General features: G+C 36.6%; 2 protein-coding genes across 4 annotated transcripts in view; one reads left to right on the forward strand and one right to left on the reverse strand.

The window, feature by feature from the left end:
* On the forward strand, nt 1–18,704 carry TIMM9 (translocase of inner mitochondrial membrane 9). 3 transcript variants are annotated; one of them, XM_054567497.1, is made up of 5 exons: nt 1–56; nt 2,990–3,078; nt 13,150–13,214; nt 13,743–13,838; nt 14,813–18,704. In XM_054567497.1, exons 3-5 carry the CDS (start codon nt 13,176–13,178, stop codon nt 14,945–14,947), a joined length of 270 nt encoding a protein of 89 aa, XP_054423472.1. In that variant the 5' UTR covers nt 1–56; nt 2,990–3,078; nt 13,150–13,175; the 3' UTR covers nt 14,948–18,704. The 3 variants fall into 3 exon arrangements, with proteins under 3 accessions (XP_054423472.1, XP_054423474.1, XP_054423471.1); XM_054567499.1 differs by lacking the exon at nt 1–56 and adding an exon at nt 107–160; XM_054567496.1 differs by lacking the exon at nt 1–56 and adding an exon at nt 440–568.
* Nucleotides 15,357–23,539, reverse strand: part of TOMM20L (translocase of outer mitochondrial membrane 20 like) — a 13,913-nt gene continuing 5,730 nt past the window's right edge. The window contains exons 4-5 of the mRNA XM_054567495.1: nt 16,360–16,502; nt 15,357–15,441 (exon numbers count right to left, since the gene is read on the reverse strand). Of these exons, the coding sequence (XP_054423470.1) occupies nt 15,388–15,441; nt 16,360–16,502 (197 nt within the window). The 3' untranslated portion in view covers nt 15,357–15,387. The remainder of the gene's footprint in view (nt 15,442–16,359; nt 16,503–23,539) is intronic.

Below are 23,539 nucleotides of genomic sequence, written 5' to 3' on the forward strand. Positions count from 1 at the left end.
GCTTCCCATCCCTCTCCGGGCGGAAACAAACTCCCTACGGGAGAGGCTTAAAACAGGTGTGAATTTCTTTTTAAGGCAGTACATTCCCCTACAACATTTAAACACTGGCTAAAATGCGAGAGACTCATCGAAGACCTAACGGGAGCTCCTGACCTAACGGGTAACACCGGTCGCATTTATTAGGGACTATTTACTGCGTAACTCCCGGGGACCGTTGCGGACGCAAATTAAGTAAATTAATCTTTCAAAAGTTTCGGCAGATTCGGGTTACTATCGGCGAGGAAGTCAGGAATGGGGAGCATTGTCTAAGGAGACATTCACAAAAATTAACTTATGGGAATTTTATAATTATAGGCTAATATAGGCTTTTTTCTCTCAAGTTCCCCTCGTTATAACGAATCAGCGTCAAACGGTCTAAGAACTATTTGACAACGCCGTTCCCACGTGTTCTTTGCCATCCAGCGGCTGCGCCGGCCGCCGTGACCCCGACCCTCTGCCCCCTGGACTCCACTGGCAGCGCAGCCCCCCCAGTCTCGTACTGTTGTCGGAAGCGAGAGTCTGTGCTTAAGTATGATCTTTTTTTCTGCCCTGAGACTCCCGGGTTCCCGGGCGGGGGGCGGCAGGCTACGCTCCGGAAAGGTGGCGGGTCTCTCAGTGCGGCCGCCGCATATTCGTGGGGCTGTGGGGGGCTGCGGAGCCGGGCAGCGGGTCATCCACTCCCAGAGCTGGTTTGAGACCTGCCTGGCGACCGTGTCCCTGGGACTACGGTAGTAATTTGAAGCTCTGAGGCACACCAACCTGGGTTTGAGGAGTCGGGGTCTTTTTCCGAGACAGTGAGAGTTAGATTGCGAGGAATCCACGCCTTGACCTTGAGCTAAGAGGCAGGAAGAGCCTTCTTTAACTGAAAAATCCACCTTTGCTATTAACTGTACCGGGGCCAACACCTTTATCTGATCTGCTCATTATCGTGGACGCTCTACTTAGACGTTTCCCTTTACGCGTTACTAGAGGATTTAAAAAAGAGTAAAGCAAAAAATGTAATCTGATGTAAAAGCTAAATAACACATTTTTTATTTACATCTCAGATGTCTGCCTGCATTAAAAAAAAAAATCCTAGAATTACAAAACACCTTAAGGTCTCGGCCTTGGAGAACCTTTTAATTTTTTGCAAACTATGTCTTAGTTACATTTCCCTCTTCATTATTGGGCTCTTAGGTAGTACCTGGTTGTTCACAATTTCTTTAATAATATAGGTGAATTAAAAGATAAAATGACAATGTAAGAGTTATAACAGACTTTGGAGATGATTTAACTCCCTTATTTTCTAGGTGTACCTTAGATGTGAAAGAAGTCTCTAAGACGTGAGCATAGGCAGTCACTACAACGAGTTGAATAATGACTTGAATTGGGTTGAAACCCAAGTAGTCTTGCCCCCATTTAGTCCAGTGCGGATAGGATTACCCTTTAAGCTTTGAAGCCACCCTTTAAAACCAAAAGCAGTATACAGTAATCTTTCAAAAGAATTTGTTGCTCTGATAAATGAGTTACCATTTAATTAGACATAACTTCCTAAACCTGCTGTAAATAATCTAAAGTAAAGGGACATGTAGCAAAGTCCTACTAATTTATCAACCAATCAAGTTAGTTCAGATGAATTTAAATATCTGTTAAATAAAAGACACTGATAGTCCTGGAACAAAAAACATGGCTCACAAGATTGTTTTTATTTCTTTTTCATTGTTACTGTTTTATTGTTAAGATTTTTACTTACTTGCTGTCTCTTTTCCACTCTCTATATACATAGTTGTTTTGCTGAACCATTTGCAAGTAAGTTGCAGACATCATGACCTTTAACCCTAATTTCTTCAGCAGGAATCACCTTAAGAACAATCTATTAAATAGCCAGGATAAGGTTATCACACCTGAAATGACAGCATATTCAGATTTCTCCAAGTATCCCCAAAATGTCTTCTTTTAACTTAAAGATTTTTTTTTTAATCAGGATCCGAAGTTCACAATTGTATTTAGTTTTCATGACCTTTTACTTTCCTAATGTAGAACAGTCTTCCACGCCTCTCCTTTATGACTTTTTTTTTTTTTTAAGCCCAGTCGAGTCTTACAAATTGTCCCATATAGTGGATTTTCCTATAGATTTCTTCATGATCAGAGTCAGCCCATCCATTTTTTGGCAAGAATACCACACAGGCAATGCTGTGTCTATTGTGTTTGTGATGCTAGGTATAATCACTTGTTTAAGGTGATGACTGCCAGGTCTTTCCACTATAGAAGGACAGTTTTCCTTTTGTGATAAGTAACCTCTGGAGATGCTTTGAGACCATGGATATATCCTGTTTCCCAGCAGCCTATCATCCAGTGGTTTTATGATCCATTCATGATCCTTGCCTGAATCACAAGATTACCAAAGATCAGTACCAATCATGCAAGTACCAGGTTAGTGATAGAAGCCAAGGACATTGGAAGAGTCATTTGCTTTAACTATTTCAACAGAACTAGAAATTTGGCTTCAGTCCTAGTACCAATCTGCATATGATTCTAAGAAAGAAAAATGGACGGACATCTCCCCCATCACATCCTGTAGTCTGTTAACTTCTTTTAATAATGTATCCAGAAATTTCTGGGAATTGTTCTTCTGTGATGTTCACCTGAATATACTTACCACCTGGAAAGAAAAGGATATTATGTGTTTTTTAATACATATAATAACATGTTAAATATTTGTAACCTCAGAATAGATTGAGGAAACTAATTTCATTTATTGAAAAGAAAGAGGCTTTTTTCTTTCTGTATAACATTGTTAGTTTCAAGTGTGCAACATGATTTGACATCTGTATGTGTTTGAAAATGATCACAATAAATCTAAGGGAGAGGCTTTTTAAAAAATGATTTAGCTAACAGAAGTTTAGATTTTGTCGAATAGGCTGAGTTTGAAGGACTCTTCCCCAGTCATTGTAATCCTGTCATTTTTCAGATAAGAAATCAGGCCTCACTGGAGACATTCAAGCAAAAGTTGGACAACCAGTTTTCCAGAACAGAAAGGAAACTCATGCATCAAAAAAGGTTTGAGCTTTAATGGCTGATAAGCTCTCCCTTTACTCTTAAGTTCCCTGGTTTTGTGATATATTTGATATGGCACAAAAATAACTTAGCATGGCTAAAATCATTCCCAAGACCTAAGCCGGGATTCTGGAACTCTTATTACTTTCCTCCATCTCTGGGTTTCAGGTACCCCCTCATTGGATGTTTGCCTCTACAATAACAAACATTTGCCAAGTAAAAGGGCAGCCACATTGCTGCTGCCTGTTCTCGCCATCAGTGAGTGGTTTGCTTGGCTGTTGGAGTTTGTCAGTCGGCATGATTTATGATTAAATAACTGCAAAAGAGAACACTGAAAGACTGTAGAAGACAACAAAGTAGCAAATAAATTTACAAATCACTCCTTCAATCATCTTCAATATTTTCTAGGAACAGTTGCCTTCAGTTATGTATACTATAAGCTTGACACCCTATATACTTGAGAGAGATTGTAGGTTCAATTCCAGACCTCTGCAATAAAGGGAGTCATAATCTTTTTGCTGGTGGAGGATCTTGCTTTCAGTTTGTAAAAAAACACACCTGCAAAGCACAGTAAAGCAAAACACAATAAAATGAGGTATCCTTGTATTATGACTACGGAGAAGAGCTTTAGAGATTTAGGCAGACTGAAGAAAATTGTTGACTGTTGTTAGCTCATGAGTTCAATTATAGGTCTGGGAAGACAGTTGAAAAATAAAATTTATAAGTGAATGATTCTAGAGAAAAGGAAACCATAATGTTAATAGAGTGATCCTTGAGTAGTAGAACTATTTTATTTTCCAAATTCTCAAGAAATAGATTGTTACTTTTATAATATAAATTTTATTTCATTTTAAGGGGATATATACTGTTAAGAACTGCATATTAAAAGATAATAGTAAGAAAATAATTTTAAATAAAGAAGATTAATACCAGTACCATTGGGGCACTCCTCATCTGTCTTGTCAAATAACCATCATTTGTCACCATGGGTTATACTAAGGCGCAAGTGGGATAGTAGAGTGGTAACAGTCTCTGAAACTTACAGAACGTTTAAAGACTTCATACTTTCTGCTTTCAGACCTCTGGTTGTAAAAAATTCATATAAAATTCATTATATATGAATTTTAATCTGAAGAGATACAAGGATAAGAATAGGAAAAAGAACTAGGTTTTTGGCATCAAAATTAGCAAACATAAATTTCAAAGGTATTTTTAAGTAAGGAAATCAGATTTTTGTTTGTTTGTTTGGTTTGAGTTGTAGAAAGTCCAGGTTGCTGCCTGTCCTCCTGGAATATAGCAAGTATACTGTACAGTTCAGCAATTCAAAAGGTGTTATGGATGCCCTTTTGTGCTGTCAGCCAGAAGCCTATTGGTGAACGAAGTTCCTTAATGCATGTTTTATTGCTGGTGTATTTTTTTAAGTTACCGTAAAACAGTGGGTTTCATTTAATACCTACTTCCACAAGTTATCCTACTGGTTCTTGGATCTTTTCAGACTTTTTTGATTTGGAAGCCAAAAGAATTCTATTAGTGAATGTTTGCTAACCTTTACCACACTGCATCTTACTCTTTGCCAGAGACTAGAAAGCTAGACAATCTCACTTTCTTTTTTATCAAGCTTTTTATTTTAAGATGATTGTACATGTACATGCAGTTGTAAGAAAAAGAGAGAGATTGCCTGTGCCATTTACTCAGTTCTCCACAATGGTAACATCTTAAAAAACTGTAGTACAATGTCACAACTAGGATATTCATATTGATACAGTCAAGATACAGAATATTTCCATCAGAAAAGTCTTCTGTGTTGCTTTTTTATAGCAACACCCATTTCCCTCCTACCCCTACCCCTCCTTCACCCCTGGCAACCACTAATATGTTCTCAGTTCAAGAATTTTATATGAATGGAATTAGACAGTATGTGACCTTTTGGGGTTGTTTTTGTTTTCATTCAGCATAAATCTTCAAAGATTCATCCAGGCTACTGTGTGTATCAGTACCTCATTCCTTTCCACTGCTGAGTAGGATCCCATGGATGGTTCACCAACTTAACCATTCAGCCATTTAAGAACATCTGGGTCGTTTCCAGTTTTTGACTTATGAATGAAGTTTCTACAAACATTCACGTACAAGTTTTTGTGTGAATATAAGTTTCCATTTATCCGTGACAAATGCAGACGAATGCAACTGCTGGGTTACATGTTAGATGTTTAATTTTGTAAGACACTCCTATACTGTTACCAGAGTGACTATTCGATTTTATATCACCACTAGGAATATGTGAGCAATTGGGGCTTTCCACATCTTCACTAGCATTTGGTGGTGGTACTATATATTTTTAAAGGCAAAATTAAAATGTATTTTAATGGGTGTGTAACGCCCTGTCACTGGTCTTGTGTTTCCCCAATGGACTAATCATGTAGAACATCTTTTTATGTGCCTATTTACCATCTGTATTTCCTCATAAATGAAATGTCTTCTAATGTTATTTGCCCATTTTCTAATTGGATTGTTTGTGCATTTATTGTTGAGTTTGAGATTTCTTTCTAGTGACTAGTTCTTTGTCAGTTCTTTTGCTTTTGATGTCAGGTCTAAGAACCCCTTGTTCTAAAGCCCAAATACTTTCTATTTTTCTAAAAGTTTTAATATTTTCACATTTTACATTTAAGTCCCTGGTCTATTTCAAATTAATTTTTGTATAAATTTTCTGAAAGAGTTTGAGGTTAAATTTCTTTATAAAAACATTTTGTTTTTTAAGATTTTATTTATTTATTCTTAGAGAGAGGGGAAGGGAGGGAGAGAAAATCCACAGGTTGTCTCTTGCAAGTGCCCTTACCAGGGACCAGGCTGGGAACCCAGGCAGGTTCCCTGATTGGAATCGAACCAGTAACCTTTCACTCTGTGGGTCAACACCCAGCCAACTGAGCTATACCAGTCAAGGCAGTTTGAGGTTAAACTTTTTGCCCATGGATGTAAAATTGTTCCAGCCCCTTTAGCAAAACTAGGTGGGCATATTTGTGTGATTTTATTTCTGGATTCTCTGCTCCATTCTGTTGATCCTGTGTGCCTGCTCCTCCACCAGTAGTACCACACAGTATTGATTAATATAGCTGAGTCTTCCAGTCCATGGGCACGATGTCTCTCCATCTCATTGGCATTTTTTAATTTCAGTGTCCATGTGTTAATTGTGAGCATATAGAAATATAATTGATATTTAAATTTATCTTGTATCCTGTGACCATGCTGTATTTGTTAGGTCTAGGAATTAGATTTTTTTGGAGATATTTTGTGTTTGCAATCATGTCAGTTGCAAAGAAGGAAAGTTTTATTTTCTTCCTTTACAAATTGTATGTCTTTTATTTCCTTTTCTTGCCTTACTACTGCACTGGGCAAAACTTGCAGCAGTATGTTAAGAGCAGTAACAGCAGACATCTTGCTTGCTCACAATCTTAGGGGAAAGCATATAGTCTTTCACCATTAACTACAGCGTAGGGCTTCTGTAGAGCCTCACTATCAAGTTGAAGAAGTTCCCCTCTTTTCCTAATTTTCAGAGAGTTATAAACATGAATGGGTGTTGAATTTATCAAATACTTTTTCTGCATCAAATAATATGATCATATGATTTTTTTCTCCTGTAGTCTATTAATATAGTGGATTACAGTGAATTTCAAATAACAGATCAGCCTTTCATCTCTGGAATAAACAGTAGTCAAGATGTATAATTCTTTTTTATGCTGAATTATGTTTGCAGTTATTTTATTACGGATTTATATGTCTATGAGGGATATTTCTGTAGAGTTTTAAGTACTCTCTTTGGTTTTGATATCAGGATAATATTAAATTCATGCTTTTGACATCTGCAGGGTCTTATGGTGATATACCATTTCATTTCTGATAATCTGGTCAAAAAACTAACTTTGTTTAATGGATTTTTTAATGTTTTATGTTTTCATTTTTATTGACTTTGGCTCTTTATATTTCCTTTTTCATGCTTTGGGTTTATTTTGCTCTTTTTTTAGTTGCTTGAGGTGGAATCTTAGATTGTTGATCTGAGAGGCTTCTTTTCTAATGTATGAATTTAGTGCTATAAATTTTTCTGTTTGAACGGAGTTAGCTCTGTTAACACAAATTTTGATATGTTGTATTTTCAGTTCCATTAAGTTCAATGATTTTACTTTTCCCTTTGAGACTTCCTCTTTGACACATGGATTACTTAGAAGTATATTGTTTATTTACCAAATGTTTGAAAATTTGTTGTCTTTCTGTTACTCATTTCTAGTTTAATTCATCAGTGCCCAGAGAACACACTTGGTATGATTTCATTTCTTTTAAATTTGTTGAGGCTAGCTTTATGACCCAGGATATTTGTTCCGTGGGCACTTGATAAAAGGTATTCTGTTGTATTGGGTGAAATGTTCTGTAAATATGGATTGTATCTTGTTGGTTGATAGTGTTGTTTTTCTACATCTTTGCTAATTTTCTGTCTAGCCATGGTATCAATTGTTGAGAGGAATGTTGAAGTCTCCAACTATAATTGTGTGTTTGTCTCTTTCTCCTTTCAATTCTATCAGTTTTCTTTACATATTTTGCAGCTCTATTTGATGCATACACATTTAGAATCGCCAGGCCTTTGTGGTGGATTGACCCTTAATGGTCTTTTCTATCTCTAGTAATATTTTTTGCTCTGGAGTCTACCTTGTTATATTAATATAGCCACTATTTTCTTTTGGTTAATAGAGTTGCATGATATCCTTCTCTATCTTTTTATTTTCAGCCTGCCTTTATCTTTCTATTTGAAGTCAGTTTCTTGCAGACAGCATGTACTTGGTCATATTTTTTAATCTACTCTGCCAATCTCTGTGTTTTAATAGGTTATTTAGACCATTTATATTTAATTGTTTATCTATTACAGCTTAATTTTGCTATCTTTTTTTTGGGGGGGGGGTTATTTTGTTCTGTTTTTGTTTCTCCCTTTTCCTTTCCTTCCTGTGGATTATTTCAATACTTTTTAAAATTCCATTTTGATTTATTTATAGTGTTTTTGAGTGTATCTCCGTATGTATTATTTTTAGTAGTCTCTATAGGTATTATATTATGTATATAGTTTATCACAGTCAAACATATTACAGTTTCCATGAAGTATAGAAACCTTAACCTCCCTTTAGATTCCCATTTATAATATACATTTAGAAACACATTATACAGTTTTATAATTTCTGCTTTAACTGTCAAACATAATTTAGGAAACTTAAGAGAAGAGGGAAAGTGTTCTATACTTAATCATATTTTTATTACTGTGTTTTTCTTCCTTCATGATTTTTCAAATCTCCTTTTATCATTTCCTTTCTGTTTAGAACTGTAAACCTACTTTTAGGGTAAATTTGATGGCAAAAAATTCTTTGTTTTTCTTCATTTGACAATGTCTTGATTTCCCCTTCATTCCTGAAAGATATTTTTGCTAGGTACAGGTTTCTTGGTTGACTGTTGAGAAATCTGCTGTCATCCTGATTGCTTTGCCCCTATAAGTAAGATGTCATTTTTCTCTCACTGCTTTCAAAATTTTTCATTTTAATTTTTAGATGTTTGACTATAATGTATTTTGATACGGACTCCTTTGTGTTTGTGTTTTTGGAATTCATCCAGCCTCTTAAATCTGCAAGTTTATGTCTTTTGCTGAATTTGGGGAGTTTTCAGCCATTACTTCTTCTACTTTTACATCTCTACTCTCCTCCTTTCCTTCCAGAACTCTAATGACACAAATGTTAAGTTTTTTGTTACAGTCCTTCAAGTCTGTGGTCCTCTGTTTATTTTTTCATTCTGTTATTCAGATTGGATAATTCTTTTTTCTGTCTTCCAGTTCAATGATTCCTTCCTTTGTCCCCTCCATTCTGCTGTTGATTGTATCTGAATTTATTTTGGTTATTATAGTTTTCATTTCTTTTAAGAGCCATTTGAAAATCTTTGTCAGATAATTCTAACATCTGTCATCTCAGTCTTGGGCATCTGTTGATTGTCTTTTTCCATTTAGTTTGAGAGCTTCTAAGCTCTTGGTATGAATGATTACTTTATATTGTAACCTGGACATTTTGCATCTTGTGCTATGAGACTCTAGATCTTGTTTAAACCTTCTCCTCTAGCTGGTTCCTTTAGACACTGCTCCAGCAGAGGAGGTGATGGGTGTGTCACCTTCCTACTGCCAGGTGAAGGGAGAGGTCCAGGTTCCTCATTCTGTCACTTTGCAGGGAGATCTTCTTGTTACCACTTAGTGAAAGTCGTAGCTCCAGCTCTGCACTAGGCCTCCATCCGTACTTCCCTGGCTGAGAAGGACTGCAGTGTGTCATTACTGCTCCCCACATGGCCTCCACTGACACCAAAAGCAGCTGTGTGGCCTAATTAAAATGGGGCAGTAAGGCAAGCCCTGAATCTCAACTAAGCTGCCTTTGATACAGCCACAGAAGGGAGGAAGGGTGAGGCGTACCTCATTACTACCAGTTGAGGTGGAAGTTCAGGCTCTACTTGTAGTTTTCACTGACACTTGACTGTGGGGATGGGGGTCATCATTTATGCACCATAAAATGAAAGTCCCTACCCCCACTGTGGTGGGAGAGTTGGAAAGCCTCATTACAACCTAGTGAGAGTGGAAGTTTGGGCCCCCCAGCCTAGCTTAGGCTGATGTAGGTGGGGATGGGGGCAACAATTTTTCTGTGTTTGCCTTGAGCACAGCAGTTAATCGTCTAAAAGTTTCTAATATGTTTCTCCATTCCTGGACCTTTGGCTAGAGGGGGCAGCCAGGGCAGGGAGGGCTTTTTTGGACTGTTTCCATTGGCACCTGTAGATCGCCAGCTTCTTCAGCTCTAAGTCTGATAGCTGAGACAACAGAGAGAATTCACAGTAGTGTCGTTTGTCAGGTCCCAAAGTGCCTATCCAGTATGCCGCCTTCTCCCCCTTTTCAGGGTCAGATGTTTTATATTTAATGTCCAGGGGGTTAGTAATACTTAGTGAGAGGAACAGTAAAATCACATCTACCCTATCTTCCTGGAAGTACAAGTCCTAAACAGCCTCGTTGTATGATATACTGACAGAATCCTCTGTTTCTTTGACTGTTTGGTAGTATTTTACAGTAGTAGTAAGATGCATCTTGCCTCAGAATCATGACTGGTGTCATAACTAGCACAGTCCTTGGAACATTCAAAAAATGTTTATTGAATGAGTATCTACCAATTACTTAAAATCGTAACTGCTAAGACTCCAAACTATAAATAATTATGAAGTTGATAATCAAGGCTGATACAACAATTGAGTTTGATTTCTATGCAGTTCAGTAGTTGGAGGGTATGGAATCAGCGTTTCGTGACTTAAATGAGCTAAGGCAATCTGTAATGGATAGTATCTTGCGTGGAGCATAGAAATGATGATAGTCACAGCACCGTATGGGAAATTGTGAACTTCAGGTAATTCTTAGTACTTTCCAGGTAGTTTATGTGGTCAAATATATATATAATTCACAAAGCTTTGAAGTAAAGTAGGAATAAAGAATATTCTTGTTAAATTTTTAGGTGTTTATGGACACTAAATTGCCTGAATGTTGAGCTAACCTAAGACCTCCATTGCATCGTCTGTAGCAGATAATGAAGAGTTTTAGTTGAAAAGATAGCTCATCCTGTAGCCACTAAACCAAAGACTCTCAGAAGTACAGACAATTATATTGGGTTGGCCAAAAAGTTCATTTGGTTTTTTCCATAAGATGGTTCTAGCAGCACTTAGTTGTCTTGAACTTCATTCTAAACAATTTTGTTAGCTTATAATGTGACAGCTGTCATATTAACATGTATTTTTTAAAAAGCCATCAAAGTTGGTAAATTTTTGTGTATCCATTTTAATATTGAAGATGGAAGAAAATAAGCAAGTTTTCAGCATATTATGCTTTATTATTTCAAGAAAGGTAAAAACAACTGAAATGCAAAAAAAGATTTGTTCAGTGTATGGAGAAGGTGCTTTGACTGACTGAATGTATCAAAAGTGGTTTACAAGGTTTCGTGCTGGAGATTTCTCTCTGGGTGGTACTCGACAGTCAGGTAGACCAGTTGAAGCTGATAGTGACCAAATCAAGACATTAATTGAGAGCAATCAGCGTTATACCACATGGGAGATGGCCAACATACCCAAAATGTTCAGATCAACAAAGTTCTTGGTGAAAATGAAAAATATGTCTTTTTTACGGAAAAAACTAAATGCACTTTTTTGCCAACCCAGACTTTTTATTAATCATTACTTCAGAGATAACTATGGGCTGTAATGCCTCAAATGGGATAAGCTTAACGAATAGGAAAGAACTGATGCTTTCCCTTACATATGAAAAAAAGGGTTTAAAAAATGTCAGTAATACTAAATTATAGGATAAGGAAGAAAGAGAAGGGTAGAATAAATGCAAAAGAGTGGAAGGTGTATACATGGTTGGAAATGCTGGAATGGAATTACCATTGATTATATTCATTAATCAAATGAGAATGTTAATTTTTTTCATTATGGTGGCATTTTGAATTTCCTGATTAGTTTCATCTCTATAACAGCTTCATAAAAATTTCATGCTTTACAGAGCCACTTTAAATAATAATTGAGTCAATAAGAATGACTTACACATCCAGTTTACCTTTTTTGTATTAGTCGTCATGAAACTCAGAGCTATATATAATGCATAGAAAGTCTGTTGTCAACAGTGTACAAAATTTTATTTGCTTATTCTACCTTTTACGTGCTGTTTAATTTGTTTTTTTTTAAGATTTTATTTATTTATTTTTAGAGAGAAGGGAAGGGAGGGAGAAAGAGAGGAAGAGAAACATCAGTGTGTGGTTGCCTCTCACACACCCCCTACGGGGGACCTGGCCCGCAACCCAGGCAGGTGCCCTGACCAGGAATCGAATCAGCTACCATTTGCTTCGCAGTCTGGTGCTCAATCCACTGAGCCATACCAGCCAGGGCTAATTTCTGTTTTAAACAGCTTTAGTTTATACACATCTTTTATATAAGATGTTCTTCCTTTTTAGAACTAGCCAGATAGAATAAATAAATAATGGAATACATTCTTATATCTGAATTAACTGAGCTTGGGCCCTCCATTTAGGATATGTGAAAATCCCAGTAATTCAGAAAGGCTTTTTTGACTTCCTTATCTTCACTTCTCTGTTGTCCCAGGTTAGATTATAAGGGTCATATGTTAAGAAGTTTCTGTTTGCCCTTTTTGAATTGGAGAATGCACAACTCCTGTAACTTCCTTTTAGAGTCTAGTAGAGTCTGTTTGCACTCTGAATATTGTTCATTTGGGTTGCTGATTTATAACTTAGAATGGTGTTTGTTAACAATTAATAGGATTTTTTATTTGCATAGAAAAAGTGAAAGGGACATTAGTAGCATAGGTCAAAGTTATATTAGCAAACAGTAGAATAGTTAAGTACTTACAGGGAAACTAAGTACTTACAGGAAAACAACAGAGATGTCTTGGTTTCCCTTAGAATCCTACTAGGAATGGGGCCTTAACAAGTGGCTTTTTTGCAACATAGCAGAGCAAATCGTCTTAAAATTGGAGATTTTGATAGACCGGGTCTTTGGGTCCCATAGGAAATAGCATTAAAAAATATGATTCTAGCCCTGGCTGGTGCAGCTCAGTGGATGGAGCAAGCAGACGCTGGTCTGATTCCCAGTCAGGGCACAAGTCTGGGTTGCAGGCCAGGTCCCCGGTGAGGGGCACACAAGAGACAACCACACATTGATGTTTGTGTCCCTTTCTTTCTCCTTCCCTTCCCCTTTCTCTAAAAATAAATAAATAAAATCCTTTTTTTTTTTTTTAATCTAATTCTGAACTTTATGGTTCTTTGTTGTCATTAATGATGTGAAAGATTGGGGGAGTGGCATATAATTACATACACGGTCAGAAATTCATAAAATATGAACAGTATTTCAGGTAGACTTGTTTCAGTTCTGTTTCATAAACTACTTGTGTTTTGATTACCTAAGTCTTTAGCTAGCCTAAAAACATTTGTTTACAGATTGACAAACTATTTTTTTTAATTTTTAAATCAGGTGACTAATAAACATACCGAAAGAATATGGCTGCACAAATGCCAGAAACTGATCAGATAAAACAGGTAAGGTATTATAATTAAGGAGAAAGTATTTTGCAAATACTTAAGGAACTATTAGATGCAACCATGTCAGTCAGTGATCTCACAAAATAACTTTATTTTTCAGATAACCCAGGAAAGAATATTCAACAGGAAAATCTGACTATATTATGTAGCTCAGTCAGGGGTGTCCAACCTTTTGGCATCTCTAGTCCACACTGGAAGAAGAGCTGTCTTGGGCCACACATTAAATACATTGCAACACATAATGACAAAAAAATCTCATAACATTTTAAGTAAATTACTGATTTTGTGTTGGGCCGCATTCACAGCCCGCCTGGGCTGCGTGCGGCCACCGGGCTGCGTGCGGCCACCGGGCTGCAGGTTGGGCGCCCCTGCAGAGCGTAGTATATACCCATTTAAGTTAGCGAAAGACCTTTGATTTCAAATATTACAGTATATTTTGCCTAAATACAAACTTCAGTAATTAAAGTTTCAAAACATCTTTGTTTTAAAACCCTGATATTAAAGGACTTTCTGATTTGTTTGTAGTTTAAAGAATTTCTTGGAACCTACAATAAACTTACAGAAACCTGCTTTTTGGACTGTGTTAAAGACTTCACAACAAGAGAAGTAAAACCTGAAGAGGTATGAAAAGTATTGCACATTAAAAATTCTTTTAAGCTTGTGATCAGCAATTTAAATGGGATTCCCCTAGGTAATTTGCTTGTTCCTAGTTATTACAGGAATATTGACTACCTTTTATGTTCCATCACTTGGGGGAACTGAAGTAGCCAAGGACCCATAACATTGGGTATAATGATAACAAATTGAATATGACAGTCACATTTAACCAACACAGACTTTTTTTTTTTTTTTTAAAGAGAAGGTGCCTGGGGCTTGTGGAGTTACTGTTCCATTGCAAAAAGTCTTACTAATTAGCTTTCAATCAAGATGACTAGCTAGAGACTTGACATGGCTTTCCTATCTGACCCTGAGAATTCAGGTGAACTTTGGAAAAAGCAAAACTTGAATTTGATGGCTCGTATTGCATAAGTAGACTCTGAAAACCCAATCCTAGCAGAAGTCATAACTTTTAATATCCTCATCAAAATATTTATATACTGGCTTATCGTGCTGAGAACTGACATGTAACCAGCAATAAATAAATACTTGTTAAACAAATGACAAAGTTTGACAGATGCTAGATGTAATATTCTTAATGGTAGAAAGTGAAAGGTTGAGAATTAAGTTAAATGTTAAGAATGGAATTTCTCATTAAAAAGGAATAAACTTGCTACTGGGCCTACAGTTGAACAATCAGAATAACGGGATAGGAATGCGGGCTTTCAGTTCGTATTAAAACCTGCAGAAAATCTAATCCAGATGGGAGGGACTTAGCATCATTTTTAAGGCCTACGAACTCATAGGTATTCAATATGTATTTATTCTTGTATTAAAACAGTTGAAAGCTATGGCTACCTGCTACTTATTAATACCATTTAATTCTCAGATACATTCAAAGAAAAGTACCCACTTGTTGGTCTTTTAGAATACATGCTTTTTTTTCTTTTGGTTAATATTTTTGTATTTCCTCTTCCATCTTCTCTTTTTAATTCTAGACCACCTGTTCAGAACATTGCTTACAGAAATATTTAAAAATGACGCAAAGAATATCCATGAGATTTCAGGAATATCATATTCAGCAGAATGAAGCCCTGGCAGCCAAAGCAGGACTCCTTGGTCAGCCACGATAGAGTCCTGAAGGACAGACTTTCCATCGAAGACTGCCAACAGCTGTTGCTCTGGAAATGAGGATTCATCTGACAGAATCCCCTGAAACCAGCAGCCGCCATGTTAACCATCTGTCATGACTGCTTGGCAAATGGAAACCACTGGAGAAACAAAATTGCTATTCACCAGGGATAATCAAAATAGAAGGTTCGATGAAAACAGTAAGATGCAAATTTGTTGAGGCCTTATGATTCAGGAGCTTAGTCATGTGATTAGAAAAATAAACCATTATTTCTTCAATTGTGACTATTAATTTTAAAGCAAAATATGTGTTCAATCATGAATGAGATAGAAAAATTTTTTATTACTAAAAGTAAAATAAATGGAAGTGTCACTGAGCAGTTGTTTATATTGTATAGTACCATATGATTCTGACTGGACTGTGGAGACGTTGAAATGTTTTTCAATCAGGATCATCCTCCAAGTATTCCTGTTCATTCATGTCTGCCTCAAATTGCTGGTAAACACATAAAAGGGTTACTTGCTAATTATTTCAATGAACGATCCTTTTCTTGCCTCACTTGTGTCAGGGTGGGCATTACACATTCTAGCTGCATTTTCATATATATGTCCTCCAGAAACAGCCCATCTGAGACTAGCTTGGGAATGTTTAAGAGTTGACTGTTATGCTCTACTGGAGTCTTGTGTTTTATGCAAAAGATGAGAACATGAATGATTCTGAGTTAGACCAGCAACTATATTTTCAGCAGTGACATCTGATCAGTGTAATAAAAAGCAAACTAAAGTTAGTGTCTTGTGGCTAAATGAATCCTAAAATAAATACAAGCATTTTTAGGAAATTCTAATTGGTGCGTAAGCGTAACAAGCAGTTTAGTAAATGTAAGTGGATTAACACCTATTAATGAATATGCTTATCAGTGGATTTCATTTGATATCAATCTCAAATTGTACTTAAGAAAACACTGAATAGCCTATATGTTTAAATTTACCAAAGTGATATCTATGTTTTGTCATACTAATGCAAAGTGGAAGTGTTGTTCTGCTTTGATAATTTACTGTTTTCTATGTTACATCTAATTTTTAATCTACTAGGTCATTTAAATAACAACTCCATTGACATTACAGTCAGTAATTGTGGTACCTTTGAAAGCACAAAGACAAAAGATTAACAATGCTGTTTTTAAAACTGAGATGCTGAAACATGTATAATACTCAACAAAATATACAATACATTAGTCAAACAAACATGAAAGTATTGGCTTGTTTCACCTTAAGGCAAGAAAGGCAATCAAAAAATAGAGATGTGGCTCATTTAAAACTTTGGGCCATTCACACACATACTTTATAGTTTGTGTACTCAAACCCAATACAGTTATTCTGTTCATTTCACAGAGATAATTAAATATGTGCTCACCTGGCAAATAAGGGGAATTTTGTGTAACAGCATCTCAAATACCTTGGGAGGCAGTGTGTGTTTAAAAACCTTCAGAAGTTCCCTTGGTTGCCTACACACTAAAAGAGCATTGCTGAGATGTTCAACCCCCATTCTGTGCTCTCCTGAAACAGAGAAGTTCAGAGCAACATTTTAATGTTCCTTAAAATATACATTATACAGATTACCAAGAAACACCAAGCATTAAAACTCAAAAAGCGAATCAAAATAAAGGCTAAGTAAACAAGTCTCATAAAGGGTATAAATGTGGGGGGAAATATTGAGCTGCCAGTTAGATTTACTGTGGTTAAGGTGAACTATGAGTTACTTCATGACCTAAATTACAGTAAGTGTACTCTAAAAGTCTGTTCTTGCTTTGGAAATACATATAAGCTACAATTTGGGTATTCAGAAGGTGGGTACTGGCTTTTTTAAAGATTGTGTTCTGTTAATTGACATGAGGCAGGTTTTCTTTACACATGTAACGGCTAAAATTGTAGATGAAACATCTGTTTTTCTGGCTAAAATGACACTTTAAAAATTGAGTTTATTGTCACCTGAAACAAGATTTAGTGAAACCTGAATTACATATCCAGGAGAAGAAAATGAGAGATTTCATTTCTAAGTAAATTTTTAAAATGAGTTTTAGGATGATTGGCAATAAAGAAAGAATGAAAATTTGTGAAGAGTAGAAATTAACCATAGAATTTCTGTTTTAAGTTAGAACATGAAATCAGTCTCACCTTGTTTTGGGAAACTGAGGCAAAGATCAATGAAATGATTCAAGGTTTCAAAGCTAATTAATGCCAAAATCAGTAATAGAACCTAATGTTCTGAACCTTGAGACTTGAGTGTGCTGCATCTCTTCCAGTGTTAAGCAATAATAGAAATTGAAATTGTGACATATATTTAATATAACTAGGAAATAAAATACATTTCACTCTAGTTAAATATAACATTACATTCTTATTCATGGAAATTAGTTTTCCATTTGTTGATTGAAATACATGATTGTATAAAAGGTGCATGGTGGACACAAAAAAATGTTCCCCAGAGTTTCGTATTATGCTTAAAAACTGAGAAAGACATGACCTAACTTAGACACATCGACAAAACAAGCCTTGTTGATAATGTAGGTTTTATGACTTAAGGTTTTTTGTCTATAGACATCTCATTTTATATTTTTAAAAGATTTTATTCAGTTATTTAGAGAGAAGGGAAAAGTAGGGAGAAAGGGAGAAAAACATTGATCGTTTGCGTCTCGCACACCCCCTACCAGGGACCAGGCCCACAACCCAAGCATGTGCCCTGACCGGGAATCAAACCAGCAACTTTTAGCTGAGCCACCATGCCAGCCAGGGCTAATTTTACTTTTTTTTTTTTTTACTTGTTCTTTTTTTTAATTTATAAATCATGTTTATTCTATTACAGTTGTCTCAATTTTTCCCCCTTTACTCCCCTCCACCCATCCAACCCCCATCCCCCACTCCCACAGTCAATTTCCACTCTTGTCCATGTCCATGGTGATTCATACATGTTCTTTGTCTAGTCCCTCTTCTTTCCCCCATTGTCCTCTTTCCCCATCCCCTCTGGTCACTTCCAGTCTGCTCCATGTTTCCGTGCCTGTGGTTTATTTTGTTCATTAGTTTATTTTGTTGAATAGAGTCTACTCATAGGTGAGATCATATGTTGTTTGTCTTTCATCAACTGGTTTATTTCACTTAGCTTAATATTCTCCAGTTCCATCCATGTTGTTACAAAAGGTAGGAGTTCCATCTCTCTTTCTTAACTGAAGATTGATTTTATTTATTTTTTTAAATGTCAAAGTTAATTATAAAATATTTAAAAAATTTAAAACCATTTTAAAGTCTCAGCAATTAAACCAACATGACCCCAGCACAGAAATAATCAAGTAGATCAATGAAATATAATGAACATTCTAGAGACAAATGTATATATCTAACAATATAATATATGATCAAGTTGGTATTTCAAGTCAATGGGTAAAATAAGGTTTATTCAACAAATAAGGTGCATGGACCACTATTACTTGAAATAAAACAAATATAGAGCCCTATTTCACACATTATACAGGAAATATTCAGGTGAGTTAAAAATATGTAGAATCTAAGTTTTAGAAGAAAATAGAACTAATGTTTTTCATGACCTGAAGTAAAATATTCAAACTCAGAAGCTATAAAGTAAATATTGGCAATATGACTACATTAAACATTTAAGACTGTACAGTAATATAAAAAAAGTTAAAGGACAAGGAATAGAATAGGAAAGTACTTGCAACACATCTAAAACATGGTTAATATGGTTTTTGGGGGGGGTTTTCGGGGGGGGAGTTCTACAAACATTTAATCAATAAATGTATAAAGAATACCAAAAAGTCATTTAAAGCTTTTTTTAAAAAAAAAAAAGAAATAGGCAAGAAATATACTAAAACAGGCTTAGTTTCAACAAATAGTAAAGGAACAATTAAAATAACATCATTGTCACAATCAGATTAATGAGTATTAAAAATATTGGTAATATCAAGTATTGGCAACTGCGAAAGGAACTGGGTATTCATAGACTTTATCTTCATTTTCTTAAAGTAGTCCCTTTAGCATATTTTGCAGTGCTGGTTTGGTGGAGGTATATTCTTTTAGCCTTCCTTTGTCTTGGAAACTCCTTATTTTGCCTTCCATTTTAATCGAGAGCCTTGCTGGATAGAGCAGTCTCGGTTGTAGCCCTTTGCTTTTCATGACTTGGAATATTTCTTGCCATTTCCTTCTGGCATGTAGTGTTTCTGTTGAGAAGTCAGATGGTAGCTGTATTGGGGCTCCCTTGTATGTTACTACCTCTTTCTCTCTTGCTTTAGGATTCTCTGTTTGTCTTTGATATTTGCCATTTTAATGATGATGTGTCTTGGAGTGGGCCTCATTGGGTTCCTCTTGAATGGGACCCTCTGTGCTTCCTGGACTTGTGTGACTTTTTCTCTCCTCCAATTAGGGAGGTTTTCCATCATGACTTTTTCAAACAGGTTCTCTATCCCTTGCTCCTCCTCTTCTTCTGGTATACCTATTATACAGATATGATTATGTTTCAGGTTGTCCTGCATTTCCCTCAATGTCTCTTCATTCTTTTTGAGTCTTTTTTAATTTTCTTGCTCTTTCTGGGAGCTTTTTCTACCTCGTCCTCCAGCTAGCTGATTCGCACCTCAGCTTCATCCAGCCTGCTTTTGATTCCTTCTACTGTGTTCTTCAATTCAGAAACTGTATTCTTCATTTCCTCTTGTCTCTCACTGATAGTTTCTATGTCCTTTTTCATGCTGATATAGTTTGCAGTAAGTTCCTCATAGTTTCCCTGTAGTTTTTGGTAATTCTCTCTGAGCTCTCTGAGCTTCCTTCAAACCGTTGTTTGGAACTCAATCTCTGACAGTTTACTTGCCTCTGTTTCATTTAGTTCTCTTTCTGGGGATTCCTCCTTTCCTTTCAAGTGGGGTGTATTTCTTTTTCTTCCCATTATCTGTGAGACTCTTTTGCTGCTGCTCCTTAAGTTGATCTGTCTTGATTTCCTGACTTTGTGGTGTGCACTTCTATGGTTGGAGAAGCGTTTTTACTTTCTGGATCTGCCTCTGATGATGTCAGCTGTTGACCCAGTCTGACCTTAGGCAGTCTGTTTGACACTTCCAGTAATCTACTGTTTGTGGCTGTCTCCTTCAGCTATTAATCTAGTCACTCTGCACTCAGTAGGGCACCTTAGACAGCTCAGGGTGGGGCAGAGTCCCTCCTGGGGGTGGGGTTATTGGGTCCTCTCAGGCTGCTGCATATGGGGGAGGAGTCCGCACTGGGATCCCGCTGGCTACTTTCTCAGTTCTCTCCCCAAAGCCTCCATTCCCAGTCTCTCCTCAAGTGTTGCCAGACCTCTCTGCGCCCGCTTTAGCCAGGGATCTACTTACTGTCTGTGGCTGCCACTCTGCACTCAGCAGGCAGCTTAGACAGCACAGGGCGGGGTGGAATCCCACCTGGGGGTGGGGCTATTGGGTCCTTTGACGCTGGTGCCGCTCAGGGGGAGTGGCCTGCCTGAGCGAGATGGCTGCCGCCACATGGGGAATGAGTCAGCACTGAGATCCCGCCGGCTACTCTCAATTTTCTCCCCAAAACCTCCTTCCGCAGTCTCCTTAGGCGTCTGTAGCCCACTCTGCCCCTGCCTTTGCTGAAGACCAGGGTAAGTGGCTACAAATAAAAATTTTGCGTTGGCTCCTTAGAAGGCTCTTTGTGTCTCCAGCCGCCTGTCTCTGGCAGAGAGCAACCCTGCCGCTCTTTGCAGCTGGCTGTTTTCCGTGTATTTAGGGGGCTCTGGTGCTGTGGGCTAGAGATCCCCGCTTTTGGTTTAGACCCTGCTCTTCTCAGAGGGATCCAACTGGCCGTTTCAATATCTTTCTGGGGCTGCCGCCCACCTTCTCAGGTCTGTACCGCACTCCTTACCAGTTATATTGCACTAAAGCCGATTCTTCTGTCTCCGAGGTTACAAGGCTCTTCTCTCGCTATAAATTAGTTGTTTGTTCCAGGTTATTTCTCCACAATTTAGTTGTAATTCCAGGTTGGTCCTGGGAGGAGGTCAGTGTGACTTCCACTCACTCCTCCGCCATCTTGATTCCTCCAGTTTTATATTTCCAAAGTAATAAATATTCATTGCTGGGTTTTTGGTAACTTAGGCATTTAAAGAAGATATTTTTATTTTTTACATTAAAAAAATTGAATTTAGAGAAAATAACATCAATTTGTTGTTCCACTTATTTATGCATTCACTGTATATGTCCTGACCAGGGATCAAACTTGCAACCTTGGTGTATCAGGACAGCACTAACCAACTGAACTCCTAGGCCAGGACTAAAGAAGCTATTTCTTAGATGAAGTATTTCACTGTAATGTTTATTTTAAATTAATAAAATTACAGCTTCATGAAAATGATGCATTAAGTCAAAAAACTTTGAATGTATTGAGCATTTTGAAGAAAAATATAATAGTGACTGCTCTGAAGTTGATGAAACTAATATGACACAAAAACAATTTGATCGGTTAAGTCAACCAATAAACTCAATCAAATCATTGGCTCCATGGTCCCATACAGACAACCAGAGTTGAGATAGTTATAGAACTATTACACCTGAGAACAAAGTAATGAAAATTGGGGGCAGTAGCAGAGGCAGATGGAGAAAATTGAAAAAGATTACAGAAAATGGGGTGAAAAGTTACTGCATTAGAATACTGGTTCTCGATGTTGGATATGTATTATCATAACCTAGAGAGGTTTACCAAATACTGATGTTTGATTCTGATTTGATTAGTTTAGGGTTTGGTGGGAATTTAAAAAATAAGCAACAAAAATTGAGAACTGCATCAGAAGTAAAATACAGAAAAAACAAAACCATTAAAGAGCTAATTAATCAATCTATGGGTTTACAGAAATAATGTTAGCACCTTTGAGAGGGAAAGATTTTTAGAACAAGTTTGCATTACTGTTTTAATCATCTCAACATCTGTAACATATTCATCTCAAAGACTAAACTATTACATGATAGCTCTTAAACACAGTGAATAAAAATAAAATGTAAAAAAATGTTTTTTTTCTTTTGAGTATTGGGTGTAAGGAATATGGTTACTAACCACAATTATTTAGCTTTTATTTTTATTCAGTATTTTCCTCTCCATATTTATACTATCCCAATTCAATAAATGTTAAAGCTGAATCGTTCTATTTTAATTGCCCCTATATCCAGGGAGTATCCATATCTAGGGATTACTCTAGATTTTATGAGGCCCCAGTTTATATCATTTGGGGACCCCTGTTTAAGAAAATATAAAATTATGAATACAAATTGGTAGGATACCTCCCAGCACCTTTAAAGAGGCCCATGCAAATGAAGGACCTTACGCTTATACTTCATTACCTTGTCTAAAGTCAATCCTGTTTATATCATTTAAGTCAGTTCTAACCATTTTTGTTGTCATTAATATTTAATAGATATTTTAGTCCACTTATAAAACTAAGAGGTACTGAATATAATACTAAAATTTCAAACTATGGTTAATGTGCAATGATTCTGAATGGCTGCGATAATTTTTTAATTTCTCAAACCTTTATCATGTTTTTGTTAATCCATTTTTTAAATTTTATTTTTAGAGAAAGGGGAAGGGAGGGGGAGAGGGGGAGAGACATGGATCCATTGCCTCTTGCACACACCCCAAATGAGACAGGACCTGCAACCTCGGCATGTTCCTTCACTGTTCCTTGGATCAAACCAGTGATATTTTGCTTTACAGAACAATGCCCAGCCAACTGAGCCACACCAGGCAGGGCCTTTATCATTGTTTTAAGCCACTGTTTAAAGTAAAAATCTTGGGTATTGCTATGAGTTGTCCAGGACCTTGACTTCCTTTTTGTCCTTATAAATCCTGGAGAATGCTACTCTCTTAAATGCAGAGGGAAAAGCAAAATCTTTAAAAAAAAAACAACACACAATAAGTTTTGAAGCAAAAACAGGTACAGGTAGTGAGAGATGAAAGGGAATTTGTAACACTTGACAAAAAGATACATAAATGGGCATAATGCTCATTTACCCAGCAACATCATTTATCCCTTAGATAAGAAGCCCCATCCCCCAAATTATTTTCCTTTCCACTGTTTAACACCAGAATAAAAACATGGTCATTATATGTAATAGTTATACAACACTGATATTATCTACAATCATTTTACCTGACAATATTATGTTTTCTCTCATATCTATCTGAAATTGGGGATAAATTACAATTCAAAATACAGGTCACGGCCATTAAGTGCAAAGTAATCCCTACAGGCATCACTAAAACAGACGGGATAAGAAGGGCCCTTCATAATGTTTTTATCATCAAAAACAAGTATTTTAATAAGAATAAGAAGGCAGGAACATTTTTATAAAGCAGTTAAAACTTTTAAAGTTTTGATTCATACAAGTAGTCCTTTGGAAAATTCATTTACTCAGAATTGTACCTCAAAAAAGATGTGATGTTTTTGCATTTGGCTTTGATTTTCCACTGGCACTACAAGACTGCAGTGTAAACTAGAGCAATAACTACATATGACATATTAGAGCTAGACAGTGTGATGGAGTGAAGATACTGGGATA

The sequence above is a fragment of the Pteronotus mesoamericanus genome, unplaced genomic scaffold (genome assembly GCF_021234165.1).
Source record: "Pteronotus mesoamericanus isolate MK-2021 breed Mesoamerican mustached bat unplaced genomic scaffold, CSHL_Meso_final contig_182, whole genome shotgun sequence".
NCBI classification, from domain to species: domain Eukaryota; kingdom Metazoa; phylum Chordata; class Mammalia; order Chiroptera; family Mormoopidae; genus Pteronotus; species Pteronotus mesoamericanus.

What these genes read in the sequence shown, in the direction of transcription:
- TIMM9 (XM_054567497.1), top strand. Translation starts at nt 13,176, where the DNA reads ATGGCTGCACAAATGCCAGAAACTGATCAGATAAAACAG. An exon ending in AAACTGATCAGATAAAACAG is followed by an intron (nt 13,215 to 13,742) that starts GTAAGGTATTAT and finishes ATTTGTTTGTAG; the next exon opens with TTTAAAGAATTTCTTGGAAC. An exon ending in GAGAAGTAAAACCTGAAGAG is followed by an intron (nt 13,839 to 14,812) that starts GTATGAAAAGTA and finishes TTTTAATTCTAG; the next exon opens with ACCACCTGTTCAGAACATTG.